We start from the raw sequence: 18,145 nt of genomic DNA, 5'->3' as shown, positions 1-18,145 counted from the left end.
GTGACTCCTGTCAGGGGCCCAATGGGCTAGGGGGGGCCCCATGAGGCAAGAACTAAAAAAAAAAAAAAAAATTTTTAATTTTGGCAGTCACTAGTGGGTACTACAGCAGAGTGCTAATTGAGCATGGGAAATGTTATTACAAGGAGTAAAGTATTAGCATTTGAGAGGATTTCTGAGTGTGCACTAAACCACTATGTACAGTGTGAGACAGACTTGGCACTTTGTTTGTACAGTGTGTGCCTGAGTCAGACGGCAGATCACTTTCATTTGCAGAGTAGGCAAGGCTTACTTAGCAAATGTTTTTTTTATTTCTTTGTGCAATTTAAGATTGTAACTTCAGTGTGGTAGTAGTTGTATGGTGGGGCCAGGGGTCCATAAAAACACATTTTTTTAGCAGCAGTGTATTTATGATTATTTGACAATGCTGTAGAAATTCTATATTTGAAATCATGCAGAAATGTTTCCTCCTCAATACACAAATGATATATATTACATTCCAGTTTACTGCCCCTTTATGCAAGGACTTTCCAGATACAAGGAGGCATTTTATCTAAGATTTTTACATCTGCATAACATGTTATACTCTCAGACTAAGATTGCTCAGTGTTGGAAATGAGACAGGTTAACTTAAAGCTGTTCAGTTTACACTACAGCTGACTTAACTTTGAAATGCATACCAACAAGCTTAAATCCTGCATTTGACCAGATCTAATGGTATGAGTACCACAGCTTATGGTTCCACCAAGACCATATAGAGTACAGCATTTTCAAAATCCACAACTACAGCTGACAGATGGGAACATTTGTATACTATATTTGAAGTGTTGCTCTTGGTGGGGGAAAATGGGGAAAACATCAAACAAACATATGTCAACCTTTTAAAAGTACTTTTCTTGCCATCTACCCAGATTATTAATGTACAATTTTGAATTCACAGAATTATTTTTGTTTGCACATTTACAAATATGATTCTTTAGAAAGTGATCTCTTAATTTCTGCATTTTTTTATCATGCATGTCACACACTGTTGATTTAGGGGATTCAAGGTGCATGCATGTTTCCTCCTGTGAGAGTTTCTGTGGGTGTCTGTGTTTATGTATTTGTGCTTTGGTTTGTGTCTCTATGAGTGTGTATGTATTTTTTTCTGTTGGTATCTCTGTGAGGGTGGGTGTGTATGTCTTTGTGCATTTTCTGTGGATGTCTGTGAGGGTGTGTGCATATGTCTTTGAGCTTTTTCTATGGGTGTCTCTGTGAGGGTGGGCGTGTGTTTGTCTTTGTGTATTTTCTCTGGATGCCACTGTGAGGGTGGGTGTGTATGTCTGTGTTTTCTGTGGATGTCTCTGTGAGGGTGTGTGTGTATGTATGTCTGTATTTTCTGTGGATGTCTCTGTGAGGATGTGTATTTTATGTGTGTTTCTATGTGAGGGTGTGCGTATGTCTTTGTGTGTTTTCTGTGGATGTCTCAGTGAGGGTGTCAGTATGTATGTCTTTCTGTGTTTTACGTGGTTGTCTCTGTGTGTGTGTGTGTGTCTTTGTGTGTTTTCTGAGGCTGTCTCTGTTGGTGTTTCCTTGGGTGTATGTGCAAGTTTGAGTTTGTGTGTGTGTGTCCATTGTCTGTTCCTTTTTAGGACATTTTGACCTTACTACTGATTATCCACATCTTTCTACAGACTTTGAGACTAATGAGACCTTTCCGGAAGTCACCAATCTACCATTTAATCTTTAAATTATTGTTTAGACAGTTCAGGGCCCTTCCTTTCAGCCACTGCATGCTGTTGTCATCATTTAGTTGGCATCTTCCTTTACAAAAAGATAATCAGAACTCCATATTTTGTTTTCTAAATCTCCTTTTTTTTACATAACTGTATTTTACCTCATTACTTGTCAGGTCAATGTAAACAAGTGCTGAGTGTCTGTTTGGGTGTCTGTGTCTGAGTTTCTTTGCGTGTCTGCTAGAGTGTCTATATGTGAATCCTTATGTGTGAGTGTGTGTGTGTTTCAGTGTATGTTACTACCTTTACAACATTTCCAAGTTTAAATAGACACTTAAGAATAAAGTGCATATACGTTTTAGTCACTTGGTCTAAAATTGCACATGTCAAAGGAGGGGGGGGCCCTGATCAATGGTTAAGTCAGGGGCCCCAAAATTTCTAGTGGCGGCCCTGCTAGCAGATATAGGGATAAAAATGAAAAATACATTACTAGTTATGGATTATGCTACATATTTGTCTCTCATTACAAAGCAAGGGGACAATATTATTTCTACAAATTTGGTGCAAGGTTTTGCCCCAAATTTGTTGCACTAATAGATATAGAGATACAAATGAAATAAATACACAACATAATATAGCTAACTTCCTTTTTATTTTTGGGAAAAATCTATGTGCACCATGTTTAAGCCATGTAATACAAGTCCCACTCACCACTTCGCGCCATATTTGACTCAACACTTTTCGCACCAATTATGATGCAAACTCCTAAACAACCCACAAACTAGTGAATTTTTTCACCACTTTTGATTGAAATATGCATAATCACATGATTTATGACATCTGCCAATCTGATTCAAATATACATTATAAATTATCACTAACGAATCAAATTGCTCGATACTTGTGTCATTGATCACTCATCAGAACTTGTAAGTGCCATTTGTTACATTGTGTATTATACTTTGAAATTATGTATATGTGAAATTAGTATTAAAGATAAACATTGATGCTGACATTAGGATACACAGTGTAATATTTCAGACAAGGATTTTAAAATTCGAATTGATGTTTAATTCAATAGAATCTTAAGATGATAGCTCAAAGGGATAGTCCACCTAACTTTAAACTGTCATGATTCAGATACAGCAGAAATTAAAATCACCTCTTTACTGTCATGCTATAATCAGTGTATTTCTTCCTTCTCTTAAATTTATTTTTCAGTAAGAAATGTCATCTTATATGCCAGACCATTTTATAACACCTGTGTAGGGGTGTTTTTTAAAAATAAATTGCAATCAGGAGGGTTACACAGGTGCAGAGAGAAAACTGTCCCAGCTCTTAAAGGGACAGGAAACCCCAACATATTCTTTCATGATTTTAATAGAACATACAATTTTAAACAACTTTCAAATTTGCTTCATTATTTTGTTATCCTTTGCTGAAGGAACAGCATTGCACTACTGGCAGCTAGCTGAACACATCTATTTAGCCAATCACAAGAGACAAATGTGTGCAGGCACCAATTAGCAGCTAGCTCCCACTAGTGCAGGATATGTGTGTATTCTTTTTCAACAAGGGATACCAAGAGAACAAAGCACATTTGAAAATAGAGGTGAATTTTAAAGTGTTTTAAAAGTACATGCTCTATCTGAATCATGCAACTTACATTTTTACTTTCCTATCAATTTAAAATATCCATTCATTGCAAATAAATACATATGAAACTCTGATTACATGTTATATTCACAATTATTCCTGCTCCGAATAATAATACATTTACAATATATACATATAGTGGTATAATTAAACACAGAGATATGACAGACAACATTGTTTAGAACAAAAAAAATGAACTTAGGGACATGTAAATATGTTTGCAAAAGATTTCTGACATAACACACACACATATATATATATATACATACACGTATGTGCAAGAATATATGTACAAATTCTAGCATTAATAATAATTTAAAAAAAATAATAAAAAATGACTTCTAGAAATACAAATACACACATTTATGTGAAAGTATCATATAACAAATCAATATAAAAATAACTCTATGAGATATTGTTTGTTGAAGTATAAATCAATCTATAGCGGACAGGGTTATGGAGCAGCGGTCTTTAGACCACTGCTTCATAACTGCTGTTTCTGGCGAGCCTTCAGGCCTGCCAGAAACACGGGCCCTCAAGCTCCATCCGGAGCTTGATAAATGGGCCTCTTAATCTTAACCCCAACCCCAAACTAACTCTATAGCCCCAACCGGGTCCAATTTTACCCTGCACCTCACACTAACTCAAGCCCTAATCCTAGCCTTAATCTTAACCCAAACCTCAAACAAATGCTAGCCCTAATCTTAACCCAAACTGACTCTAGCCCTAACTCTAGCCTTAATCTTAACTCAAACCCCAAATTAACTTTATGGCCCCAACCGGGTCCAATCTTACCCTGCACCTCACACTAACTTAAGCCCTAATCCTAGCCCTAATCTTAACCCAAACCTCAAACAAATGCTAGCCTTAATTTTAACCCAAACCTCAAACAAACGCTAGCCCTAATCTTAACCCAAACTGACTCTAGCCTTAATCTTAACCCAAACCCCGAACTAACTCTATAGCCCCAACCGGGTCCAATCTTACCCTGCACCTCACACTAACTCAAGCCCTAATCCTAGCCTTAATCTTAACCCAAACCTCAAACAAATGCTAGCCCTAATCTTAACCCAAACTGACTCTAGCCCTAACTCTAGCCTTAATCTTAACCCAAACCCCGAACTAACTCTATAGCCCCAACCTGGTCCAATTTTACCCTGCATCTCACACTAACTCAAGCCCTAATCCTAGCCTTAATCTTAAACCAAACCTCAAACAAACGCTAGCCCTAATCTTAACCCAAACTGACTCTAGCCCTAACTTTAGCCTTAATCTTAACCCAAACCTAAACTAACTCAATAGCCCCAACCGGGTCCAATTTTACCCTGCATCTCACACTAACTCAAGCCCTAATCCTAGCCTTAATCTCAACCCAAACCTCAAACAAACGCTAGCCCTAATCTTAACCCAAACTGACTCTAGCCCTAACTCTAGCCTTAATCTTAACCCAAACTGACTCTAGCCCTAACTCTAGCCTTAATCTTAACCCAAACTGACTCTAGCCCTAACTCTAGCCTTAATCTTAACCCAAACTAATTCTAGCCCTAACTCTAGCCTTAATCTTAACCCAAACTGACGCTAGCCCTAACTCTAGTCTTAATCTTAACCCAAACTGACTCTAGCCCTAACTCTAGCCTTAATCTTAACCCAAACCCCAAACTAACTCTATAGCCCCAACCGGGTCCAATTTTACCCTGCATCTCACACTAACTCAAGCCCTAATCCTAGCCTTAATCTTAACCCAAACCTCAAACAAACGCTAGCCCTAATCTTAACCCAAACTGACTCTAGCCCTAACTCTAGCCTTAATCTTAACCCAAACCCCAAACTAACTCTATAGCCCCAACCGGGTCCAATTTTACCCTGCACCTCACACTAACTCAAGCCCTAATCCTAGCCATAATCTTAACCCAAACCGCAAACTAACTCTATAGTCCCAACCTGGTCCAATCTTACCCTGCACCTCACACTAACTCAAGCCCTAATCCTAGCCATGATCTTAACCCAAACCCCAAACTAACTCTATAGTCCCAACCTGGTCCAATCTTACCCTGCACCTCACACTAACTCAAGCCCTAATCCTAGCCATAATCTTAACCCAAACCTCAAAATAACTCTAGTTATACCCCTATCCCAAATGCTAACCATAGTCTAACCTTAGTCCTTACCAGAACCATAGTCCTAACCCTAATCTCTAACCCTATCCCAACTCTAACTCTAGCCTAATACCTTAACCCTAACTCCTAACCTTAGTATTAACTACTACAATGCCACTACTCCCCTATCATTGCAATGGATGGACAGCAATATACAAGCAGTGCAGTGTCACATGAGGCTAAATCTGCTCCCAAGACATTCTGAAATTGTTTTGCTGCCATAAACGTGTGACCAGACACCAGGGCTTAAAGAGAAGTCACATTATCTGATGGTTACATGTATGTGTCTGTAAGCATGTGAGGTGTTTGGGGCTACTAAACACAAATAAAGACATCTGCTGGCTCAAGATACAATAATCTTCAACTGTCTTTATTTTTGCTTGGCTGCTCAGCTTTTTTAACTAATTTCTTTGTTTCTCAGATCCAAAAGGGTTTTTATTGCAGCAATGAAAGTAACAGCGCCAGTACCTTTCATTGCTCACTTTATTTTGGTTCTACACATGGAGCGACTGGTTTGTTCTGTGTTGTGACTGCTAGAGGGCAATATCTGTTGTGCAATTAATTGCATCCACCTTTATTTCAACTCTTTGTTTATTTTGTACGTTAATTGAAAACTGCGCAGCCGTTTTCTAATTTACTGTTTATGTGATTTTGGAATGAATACAAATTTGTGTTAAGGATCCGAGCAGTTTGAAGATAGCAGTGAAAAATACTAGGTTTACTGTGATGTGAAACACTGCAGCAAGTTATTGCTTTGATTTTACTTTGCTAGCGGGATTTTGGCCAGGGAATCCGGTGCTTCTGAGACATGCACATGCTTTTTATTGAATTAACCTCCAGCAGTTTATTCTGCAGCAAGAACACAATTACATATCAGCAATGAAATTAACGCGGCCTTAGAAGAGATTCAGACGCTGCGTGCACAATTATCTAAGGCAGTGGCGTCCCATTTGCAAGGTTTTTTTTTTCTTCATCTAATAAAATTTGACTTGAGTATTAAAAGTCACTTAATAAAAAAGATAATTCCCAGTTATAACATGAATTACTGCTCGTAAACGTACGTACATTACTTTTAAAAGGTTGGTCTTATGTATTGAGGGGTCATTAATCTTAGTGTTTCAGATGCAAATGAAAGGAATGAGAAAACTGTTCCATCTGAGTTATCTTTCAATGTTTATTAAATCATGGTTACTCTGTAAAACGTCTCCTTCTGGCTTATCATTGCGCATAACCTCTTGTTTTGCAAAGAGGGCAGCCAGGAATTGCTATGCCCTATACTGAAGTCTTTTATGGAAGCAAAAGGGTTATGATGTAGATACACTAACTTATATCAATGTTGTATTTTACAGTGTTTATGTTTATCTCTTTAGTGCTTTGCCAGATTCTCAAAATTTAAATATTGCAAAAAAATAAATATGAAATGCAGAATCAGATGGGTTATAAAAGCTAAACAGAGGCATAATGTGATATTACATTATGGTGTAATAATGGCCAAACACAATAACCATTAAATGCTTAGAAGTCATGTGATTGCAACACAATTACATTATTGGTAGTTCCTGACCTCAACAGTAAGACCTAGCTATGTTACTGGACTTTGCCAGCCCCCCATGTTTCTCACCAATTTCCTGGATATCTATTTATCTGTAGATACGTTACACTGTAGACTGGGAGGGTCCGATTATCTGAAGCTCTCTGGGCATGTGAGGTTTTGTAAGAAATCTCACCAGTATTATGAAATTCCTGTCCTAATTCAATAAAGGCAGTTTTTATCTTCAGAACAGTGTGTCTCACAAAGGGGTTGTCTCTATTTATTAAGTGAATGCATTCATTACAATAGGCTTTTACAAACAAATCCTAATTTCATATAAAACTAATAATGACATTAAAAAAAGATATGCATTAAAAATTATTTGTCAGATTACGAGTGGAGCGCAAACAATTGTGCACGAGCGATAAGTGGTTTATCACGGGTGTTTGCACTCGTCGGGCTTACCGCTGGTATTATGAGTTGAAAATAAATGTGATGGCTTGAGCCCAATCATGATTTACGCTATAATGATTACTGCGATTTCAGAGCTCTGTTTAACTGTTTTGTAAAACCAAAAAGTTGCACAAAACGCATAAAAAATATGTTACAAAGTATAGTTACACACATAATAACACTATCTAATAAAAATTATTAACACAAATATTGCACAAAAAAGTTGTAAGGGCTCAAAGATATGAGGTCTCAGGTGTTAGAAAAAAAAGGCAGGCAAAGGGCTTTAACACAGACATACATACATATACATTGCTAAAGATGGATATGTGTATATATATATATATATATATATATATGTGTGTGTATGCACATATGTATTTATATGTGTTTATATGTATTTACAGACACTTATATACACATAAACACATAAATACGTACAATGGATATAAAAAGTCTACACACCCCTGTTAAAATGTCAGGTTTCTTTGATGTAAAAAAATGAGACAAACATAAATCATTTCAGAACTTTTTCCCCCTTTAGTGTGACCTATAAACTGTACAACTCAATTGAAAAACAAACTGAAATCTTTTAGGTAAAGGGAAATAAAAATAAAAAACTAAAATAATATGGTTGCATAAGTGTGAACACCCTTAAACTAATACTTTATTGGAGCACCTTTTGATTTTATTACAGTACTCAGTCTTTTTGGGTATGAGTTTTTCAGCATGGCACATCTTGACTTGACAAGATTTGCCCACTCTTCTTTGCAAAAACACTCTAAATCTGTCAGAATGTGAGGGCATCTCCTGTGCACAGCCCTCTTCAGATCACCCCACAGATTTTGAATTGGATTCAGGTCTGGGCTCTGGCTGGGCCATCCCAAAACTTTAATCTTCTTCTGGTGAAGCTATTCCTTTGTTGATTTGGATGTATGCTTTGGGTCGTTGTCATGCTGAAAGATGAAGTTCCTCTTCATGTTCAGATTTCTAGCAGAAGCCTGAAGGTTTTGTGCCAATATTGTCTGGTATTTGGAACTGTTCATTATTTCCTCTACCTTGACTAAGGCCCCAGTTCCAGCTGAAGAAAAACAGCCCCAAAGCATGATGCTGACACCACCATGCTTCACTGTGGGTATGGTGTTCTTTTGGCGATATGCAGTGTTGTTTTTGCGCCAAACATATCTTTTGGAATTATAGCCAAAAAGTTCAACTTTGGTTTCATCAGACCAGAACACCTTTTCTCACATGCTTTTGGGAAACTTCAGATGTGTTTTTGCAAAATTTAGCCGGGCTTGGATGTTTTTTTTTTAAAGAAAAGGCTTCCGTCTTGCCACTCTACCCCATAGCCCAGACAAATGAAGAATACAGCGATTGTTGTCGCATGTACCACGCAGCCAGTACTTGCCAGATATTCGTGCAGCTCCTTTAATGTTGCTGTGGGCCTCTTGGCAGCCTCCCAGACCAGTTTTCTTCTCAACTTTTTATCAATTTTGGAGGGACATCCAGTTCTTGGTAATGTCACTGTTGCACCATATTTTCTTCACTTGATGATGACTTTCTTCACTGTGTTTCATGGTATATCTAATGCCTTGGAAATTCTTTTGTACCCTTCTCCTGACTGATACCTTTTAATAATGAGATCCCTCTGATGCTTTAGAAGCTCTCTGCGGACCATGGCTTTTGCTGTAGGATGCGACTAACAAAATGTCAGGAAAGACCTACTAGAACAGCTGAACTTTATTTGGGGTTAATCAGAGGCACTTTAAATGATGAGGTGTGTACTGACTCCTATTTAACATGATTTTGAATGTGATTGCTTAATTCTGAACACAGCTACATCCCCAGTTATAAAAGGGTGTTCACACCATGCAACCATATTATTTTAGTTTATTTTTTTTATTTCCCTTTACCTAAAATATTTCAGTTTGTTTTTCAATTGAGTTGTACAGTTTATAGGTCACACTAAAGGGGGAAAAAGTTCTGAAATGATTTATCTTTGTCTCATTTTTTTACATCACAGAAACCTGACATTTTAACAGGGGTGTGTAGACTTTTTATATCCACTGTATGTACACATGTATATATATATGCGTGTGTGTGTGTGTGTGTGTGTGTGTGCATTGGAGCCCTTTGCAGTTAAGTAGATGAAAACATGAAAAACCATATTTATGCAATATTCAAATTTAATAAAGGTTTTAACTGTGTATTTACTGTAAATATTTGTAATTTCAATGTTCTGCACATAGCATGTGTTTTATGTATTTAGAAATAGATTTTTATATATATATATATATATATATATATATATATATATATATATATATATATATATATATATATATATATATATATATAGAAAGAGAGAGAGAGAGAGAGAGAGAGAGAGAGAGAGACAGAAAGAGGTATAGATATATATTATACCATAGATATATGTAGGAAATAACATTCTATTATGTGAAGAACATCTGAATGAGAAATGTTCATATTTTCATGTCGGGTTAGCACACATGACAATATGCAATCAGGTCTGCAGTTCTCACTGCTTTTTCTCGCAAACTGAAAGGTGATGGAATTGTGTCAAAATACCCCAAACACTTCTTAACCTAATTGAAAAACTACATGTAAACAAAACATACAAAACAGTAAATCTGATTTGTACTGGCTGAAGAATTTAATTTTAAAGTGCGCTCCCTGCTAACTTCTCTCTCCCCAGTGAAACTTCTCTTTCCAGTGAGCTCAATTACTTTCTATGGAAGACAACTCGCAGGGGGACAGACCCTCTTTTAGATCATTCACAAAGGGCAGCCCCGCAAGTGTTAGCATGTTATTTTACTTCTGGCTTGGTGAAGTTTTAATCATCGGGTCCTAAGTCTTTTTCTGTCCCAGTGAATGTGAAGATACTAGTCCCAAAGTACTATTTTCTATTATGCCCTGGGGTTACTTCTTCCTGTCCAACCAGCCCTGTGGGTCCAACGTCAGGACAATCCTTTTATTGTGCCAAGCAAAGCACAGTGCAATATATCTGAGCAGCAAACCCTGTTCTGAAACATGATTAACCACAGGCCATGTTGTTCAGGTCAACAAACACTGCAGGCAGGATTAGAAAACTGAGAGGACTGAAAATGTTTGGGTTCGGGACAGTAAAGTCCAAAATAAACTTTCATGATTCAAATAGGACAACTTTCTAATTTACTTTTATCATCAAATTTGCTTTGCTCCTTTGGTATTCTTAGTTGAAAGCTAAACCTAGGGAGACTCATATGTTAATTTCTAAGCCCTTGAAGGCTGCCTTTCATTTAATCCATTTGATAGTTTTTCACAGCTAGAGGGCATTAGTTCATGTGTTTCATATAGATAACACTGTGCTCACGCAGGTGAAGTTATTTAAGAGTCAGCACTAATTGGCTGAAATTCAGTCAGCAGAAGCTTAGATTCAAGGTAATTATAGAGGTACAACGTATATTAACAGTGTTGGTTATGCAAAACTGGGTAATGGTAAATAAAGGGATTATCTATATTTTTAAACAATAACAATTTGCGTGTTTACTATCTCTTTAAAGGGACATTATACACTCATTTTTTCTTTGCATAAATGTTTTGTAGATGATCTTTTATATAGCCCATAAAGTTTTGTTTTTTTTTAAATGTATAATTTTGCTTATTTTTTCAGACTCCTAATCAAGCCTCAAAGTTTTATGTGAATACTGTCAGCTACCTTCTCCAGCTTGCTCCTGTTTGTGTAAAGGGTCTTTTCATATGCAAAAGAAGGGTTAGGGGGGTGTGTCTTATTTGCCACTTGCAGTGGGCTTTCCAGCTACCTTTTCAACAGAGCCAAACTGACAGCTTCTAAGTAAGTTTTTAAACAGTTTTATACTGGATTTTTATATCAGTATATGTGCATCTTATTCTTTATAGTAGTGTCTATTACATACAGTTATATGAAAATGAGTGTATACTGTCCCTTTAAGTACATTTGTCAATTCATTATGAATAGGGACAAGATGGCGAGATCTGAGCTTGGAAAATGTGTTTCATCTTCTTCATTCTGGAATCTACACTATAATTATTATGATGAGTTAAACTGCAGTTCAGATAGTGTATTATTAATACAGAGCTGGCAAAAAATGTACAGAGATAAGAAATACAAATAATGAGCTCAGTGTTTCATATAATTACATGAACCTTATTTATCATACACATTAGTCTATCTCTTAGGCACCAAGCAGTCTCATCCTGACTATATTTAAATAAAGTGCTAAATACTGTATGCAGCAATGCTACATCTACAGTGCTCAGTTAAAGGGATATGAAATCCAAATATTTTCTTTCATGATTCAGATAGAGGGGCCGAATTATTATTGTGCAAGCGGACATGATCCGATATTGCGGATCATGTCCGCTGCACATCGATAAATGCCGACAGCATTGGATAACGTCTACTCAGCACCATGGATCCATATCATGGCCAATGGTCTGTTCTCCCCACGCATCATCCTACAGAGGGGCACCCGTCAGGGATGTCCCCTCTCACCCCTCCTTTTTAATATAGCCCTTGAGCCCTTGGCTGTTAAGCTGCGCAAGATATATCCGGGCATCGCGATAGGGGAAACAAGATTACACCTCGCACTCTACGCGGATGATATGCTGCTATTTATAGAGCATCCAGCAAAATATGTCCCTAAGATTCTGGCAACAATCGAGGCGTTTGGGGCCTTCTCGGGCTACAGAATAAATAAAACCAAATCAGAGATCTTGTGGCTACGAAAACATCAAGCCCAATCAGTGACATATCCTTTCCAAGAGGCCCAACCCACCATGACCTATCTGGGTATCCAATTGTCTACCAACACCCAAACTCTTTACCAATCTAATATTGCGAAAGTGTGTCGAGATATAGAACGGACTCTGGATGGCTGGAAAAATCTACCAGTTTCCCTCACAGGACGAGTACACCTGATAAAAATGGTAATATTACCACGAATCCTGTACCCCCTCCTAATGGTACCTTTCTTAATCACTAAGAAGGACATGATGTTATACACCCAGGCTCTATCGAAATTCTTATGGCGAGGCGGTAAGCCTAGGATAGCACTTGCGAAATTATACGCTCATCCCCTACAGGGTGGCCTCGGCCTACCCAATCTTAAACTGTACAATTGGGCGGCACTCAACCGTCTCATGCTGGATTGGCAGTTAAAGACGGAGCACTTCTACTCACCTGACTTAGAGAATCACGCCCTAGAGGCGCTAGACTTGTCATTTTTACCCTATGCCCCACTTAACAGCATCCCAATGGAGATACGGGAGAGTATCTTATTCAAAGATGTGCTGAGGGCGTGGCGCCTTGCCCTCGGCCATCTAAATCGACGGTGCGTGTCCTCGAGGATGATTCCGTTGAGGAACAATACTAACTTCCCTCCTGGGATAGACACCTCTCCATTTGTCATATGGGAGGGCAGGGGACTGAATCTCGTGGGAGATGCTCTAGACCTCTCGAGGAAATGTGTAAAGTCATTTGTTGAATTGCAGACCCAATACGGACTGCCAAGAACTCACTTTTATGCTTACCTCCAGATGCGTCATTATGTCACCCAACTGATCAGGGATGACCCAAAATTTTGGGAGCAACATGCATTTGGTGCATCACTGACCTCATTCCGAATGGGTAACTTCACCATTTCAGGGATATATAAAACCTTACTAAATCCAACTGAATCCAAAACTCTGACCTTGCTGGGGAACAAGTGGAGAGACAGCCTGGGCAGGGAGGACCTTGTTGAAGCGATCCAGCAGAGCATAGAAACTGTTAGAAAGGCTACCTTGTCCATGACTCTTAGAGAATCCCAGATTAGAATGATACACAGGGACTATATTATTCCAAGGAGACTATCTAAGTGGGACCCTGGGATGGTGAACGAGTGTAGTAAATGCAGACTTAGTGACCCAGATTTTATCCACTACTTTCTAACCTGCCCGCGAGTTGGACAATTCTGGGGTAAGATTTCCTTTTGGATCAACAGAGTCCTGAAGCTTAGAGTTCAAATTGGCATAGAACAAATTTGTCTTTTGGAGTGGAGAGAGCAGAGACCTAGAGCTGTCCCCCTGCTCACTACCCTCATTCTAATAGCTAGGAAGGTTATCCTAAAGGTGTGGACTGAAAGCGATGCCCCTGCTTTTACCACATTTAAACGCACCCTACACAAACAGATGCTTATTGAGCAGCTAGACACCAAGATGGACACTAACAAAAGACTTAAACACTTCATAAATAAGTGGCGGGAATATATTGTAACTTTAAGCTTAGAGGCCCAAAGTCAAATACTGATTCCATTTGCACACACTGAGTATATGCTCTCGGCCTCTTTGAGAGGTGAATGGGGGTTCCTGTACCAGATGCGGGGTGATGGGAGGGGAGGGAGAGAGAGAATCGCGATATAAACTGTTTTTTTTTTTTTGTTTTTTTTTTTTTTTTTTTTTCTCCCCCCACACAGAGTATACCCAAGATTTACGCACTCTGCCTGATTGGATTAATTAACAGTTAACTGAACAGATCAATGTTACTGGTTGAGTTTTATATAGTTAATAAAAGTTTGCACTATTTGCTGGATCATAGCAAGAGAGAAAAAGCTAAAGGTTAAAGGGATTGAGAAATCTGATTCATAAATTTATTACTGTATGCACTGTAATGTACAATGATTGATTTTTATGTCACTGTAATGTCTTGGACACCTTGTTTCAACTTGTACTGGATAGCTTTCTCTTTTTTTTTTTCCCAATAAAAATAGAATTTTAAAAAAAAAATGCCGACAGCATACGCTCTCAGCATTTAACATTGCACCAGCAGTTCTTGTGAACTGCTAGTGCAATACTACCCCCTGCAGATTCGCAGCCAATCGGCCGCTAGCAGGGGGTGTCAATCAACCCGATCGTATTCGATCGGGTTAATTTCTGACGATTTCTGTCCGCTGCCTCAGAGCAGGCAGACAGGTTATGGAGCGGCGGTCTTTAGACCGCCGCTTCATAACTTGTGTTTCCGGCAAGCCTGAAGGCTCACCAGAAACACGGGGGAACAAGCAATTTCTAATTTTACTCCTATTATCAATTTTTCTTTTTTCTCTTGGTATCTTTATGTGAAAAAGCAGCAATGTAAGCTCAGAGCCGGCCCATTTTCAGTTCAGCACCCTGGGTAGCGCTAGCTGATTGGTGGCTACATTAAAATATACATTGTTTATATTCATATAGATATATAGGTAAAGGTACAGATATATATATTTTACAAAAAATATACAGATATATATTGAAATATATCATTAAAAATGTAAAAAGTGAAGAACATAGGTATCTGAAGTATTCTTGACGCACTTTCAGCTTTAGTGCAGTTGGTCTAGCGTAGTTTCAGGTTAGCGCTCGAGTGATAAAAAGAAAATGTTTTTTTTGTGCATGCAATATCATTTTTAATATGTTTTAATGGGTTTTAAATAGAAATACTTTAAATTCCAATCAGCAGCTAGCTCACAATAGTGCATTTCTGCTACCAAGACTACCTAGGTATGCTAGTCAACAAAGGATACTAACAGAACAAAGTAAACAGAAAAAGTCTGATAATTCCATGTTCTATCTAAACCATAAAGGACCTTATTTTAATCAAGTGATCTCTACCAGAAAATGACAATGGGCGCTTACTTACTTTTCAAATTCTACATTCTTCATTTTGAAGCAGCAGTTTTCAAGAACACGTCGGAGTTCGTGCTTTTGTATTTGACCGTTTCCATTGTAGTCAAAAAGACGGAAGGATCTAACTACGTTTTTGATATTCTTAGATATCTGCATAAAATGAAAGAACATAAACAAGAGTTATAACAGCTAACAGCAGGAACCATACTTCATAGATCTAAACAAGTCCCCCTGCCTGCGATGGACGGATTTTGCAAGCCGCATACTGTTAGAAACAAAATACTCCTTATTAGCTGATCAGAAATGTAAAGCTGTTCCTAAGTAGCCAACAAGCCCCTTGTTTATGAATTGTAAATTGTTCTGCGCTTTAAGGACATATTGCACTATGAGAATGTCCTGTTGAGAACCTCATTCTTGTTCATTTTTGGACATTCAAAGCAATTTGTATAGTGTATATAACAATTACAGGCTTCAAAGCCTCATATGTGTTTAGCTTATTTATATACCGCAATTTCAAGAGAGCAACAAAAAAAACATAATACCATATCCCAGCGGAGACTTTTGATTTGTGTTTTGGCTACAGTATGTGGAAAAGAATTAATGGCATACAGGTTTTTCTAATCTCTATGAAATTAAAAATTCTTTTGTAAGAAAATAACAAAAATGATGTACAGGTGATACCTTAAATAGCTCTCTCTAAATAACTCGCTCCTGCCCAGTCACACACACTGCCACACTGTTTGATTCATTTTATTAGCGCTCACAATTTGCTTATGGCTTCCCTTAAAATGATCTTTCTCAAGGAAAGAGAAACAAGATGAAATAGACACAGATGAGCAGATATCAAGGGACATTCAGTACTAAATGAACTGGAACAAAGTAAGTGCGGAGACTGTTGAGTCCTTAGCATTGGCTATGTTCCTTTGCGCAGCGCAGCCTAACTTGTCTCTTTATATTGATTCCATCTGTTTGCTCTCTACAGAGTATTGCCTTCCTGCTGCGCACATTTCCTATTTACCAGCTGGTAGCTTTGGAAATGTTCCAAGGCTGGCAACTATCCTAGAAACACAAATGGAGTTTATAAGACTTTGTTCGGATTCTGTTTTTAATTAATTGTAGTGTCCAGTATGTGTTTGTTACCTTGAATTTCTAATTAATCTGACTATGTTTAAAGAAAACCTGACACTTCTTGTTTCTACACCCCACAATGGAAGATTTGTTTCCGTATAATTAAATACTAAATGGTACGGTGTGTGTGAGTGTCACTGTCACTTCTACCCTCATGCGGATTTGGCTTTATTGTCGAAAACAAGGTTGTTTTACTTGTATGGCACACGATAAGTTCATTCTTCAGATGATATATGACATGTGGCGGCCTTTTTAACAAAGGTCTGTCGAACCTGATCCGACAGTGCGGATCAGGTCCGACAGACCTCGCTGAATGCGGAGACCAATACGCTCTCCGTATTCAGCATTGCACCAGCAGCTCTTGTGAGCTGCTGGTGCAACGCCACCCCCTGCAGATTCATGGCCAATCGGCCGCCAGCAGGGGGGTGTCAATCAACCCGATCGTACTTGATCGGGTTGAATTGCGGCAATGTCTATCCACCTGCTCAGAGCAGGTGGACAGGTTATGGAGCAGCGGTCTTTAGACTTCAGGCTCGCCAGAAACACGGGGCTTCGAGCTCCATACGGAGCTTGATAGATATGCCCCTTGGTCAATGTGTGGGATCAGGTGTGTGCAGTAAACCTATACAGGGCTGTAGCATTGGGGGAACCCTTAGCAATGTATGTGACTACATTTAAGAAAAGTCAATTTCACCGAGATTTGTTGGTGGATGTCTGAGCTTGTGATGGTAAACTCTCCTCTTTTTAAAATCAAATCCGGATTTTTATTGATATTTTAGATTAAGTTTCAATCATTAGTTGTAAGGAAGTTGCGCTGTAACTTACTTTTTAATATAGATATAAAATTCAAATTTCCCGCGTTCCGCCCCCCACTTCAAAAGTCAATTTTTCTGTGAGCTAAAGGTTTGAATTGTTCTCCAATCCGCTATATCGGATCATGTCCGCTCGCACTATAATAAACCCTCAAGGGTTAGATTACCCGTTTTGCCCGTTTGCAGGAGCACGATAACTAACCAGCCATTTCAAGTGGCTGGTTATTGCTACCTCGAGCTCACGGTAGCAATTAGCGCTAATAAAATTAACCAGAGATCAGATTGCTGGTTAATTTTATAACTATGCCCAAAATTGCCCCAAAATACTGTCTAGTGTAGTCTATTAAATAATAAGACGGCACTATTGGTAGTATTTTGGGGTTAAGGTTGATGGGAGTGGAGTATTGAAAAAAAAAGGCACTGAAAAGTGCCTTTATATTGCGGTCTATAGGAACTATGTGTTCCCAGTAAATATATATGTATATCAGCATATACATATATTTTTATTTTTGCTGCAATCCCTATGCGACTTACCCCCTTCGCTGGAACTGAAGTTCTGTTGCTATCTCTGACGGTATCAGAATGAGGCTCCTATAGGAGCATATGAAAGCGCACTCTCAGCAGCGCAATGCTTCCCAGCGATGAGTGAGGTTGCATTTGCATTGCTGAAAACTTGTGATACCAGCGCATATTATCGTGCGCTGGTATTACACAGTGGAGCACAAATATCGCTTTCATCAAAGCGATATTTAGCGCTCTACTTATAATCTGGCCCCAAATATTTCAATAGTGGTTTAATATAATGGCCTTAATTCAATAAAACCTGCTTGTAAAACATATATCTTGCCAGATTGTCAGCCCTTGTCACATCCGCGAGTAACAATTCACTCTACATTATAATCAATAGGGCAGCATCAATCTAGTAATTGCTCACCTCTCAGTGCAATAGAATAAGCTGCACTGTAAAGGATACTGGCATCACAAAATGCAATAAAAACCAAACAAACAAACTGAAATGAAAAG

At 38.3% G+C, this 18,145-nt stretch overlaps 1 protein-coding gene across 1 annotated transcript in view; it reads right to left on the bottom strand.

The window, feature by feature from the left end:
* Nucleotides 1-18,145, bottom strand: part of EFCAB6 (EF-hand calcium binding domain 6) — a 423,875-nt gene that overhangs the window by 288,274 nt on the left and 117,456 nt on the right. Inside the window, exon 5 of the mRNA XM_053719700.1 lies at nucleotides 15,196-15,332. Within this exon, the coding sequence (XP_053575675.1) occupies nucleotides 15,196-15,332 (137 nt within the window). The remainder of the gene's footprint in view (nucleotides 1-15,195; nucleotides 15,333-18,145) is intronic.

This window comes from Bombina bombina, chromosome 6 (genome assembly GCF_027579735.1).
Source record: "Bombina bombina isolate aBomBom1 chromosome 6, aBomBom1.pri, whole genome shotgun sequence".
NCBI classification, from domain to species: Eukaryota; Metazoa; Chordata; class Amphibia; order Anura; family Bombinatoridae; genus Bombina; species Bombina bombina.
Note: the sequence above shows the minus strand (reverse complement) of the source record. Positions and strands in the feature narration are given on the sequence as shown.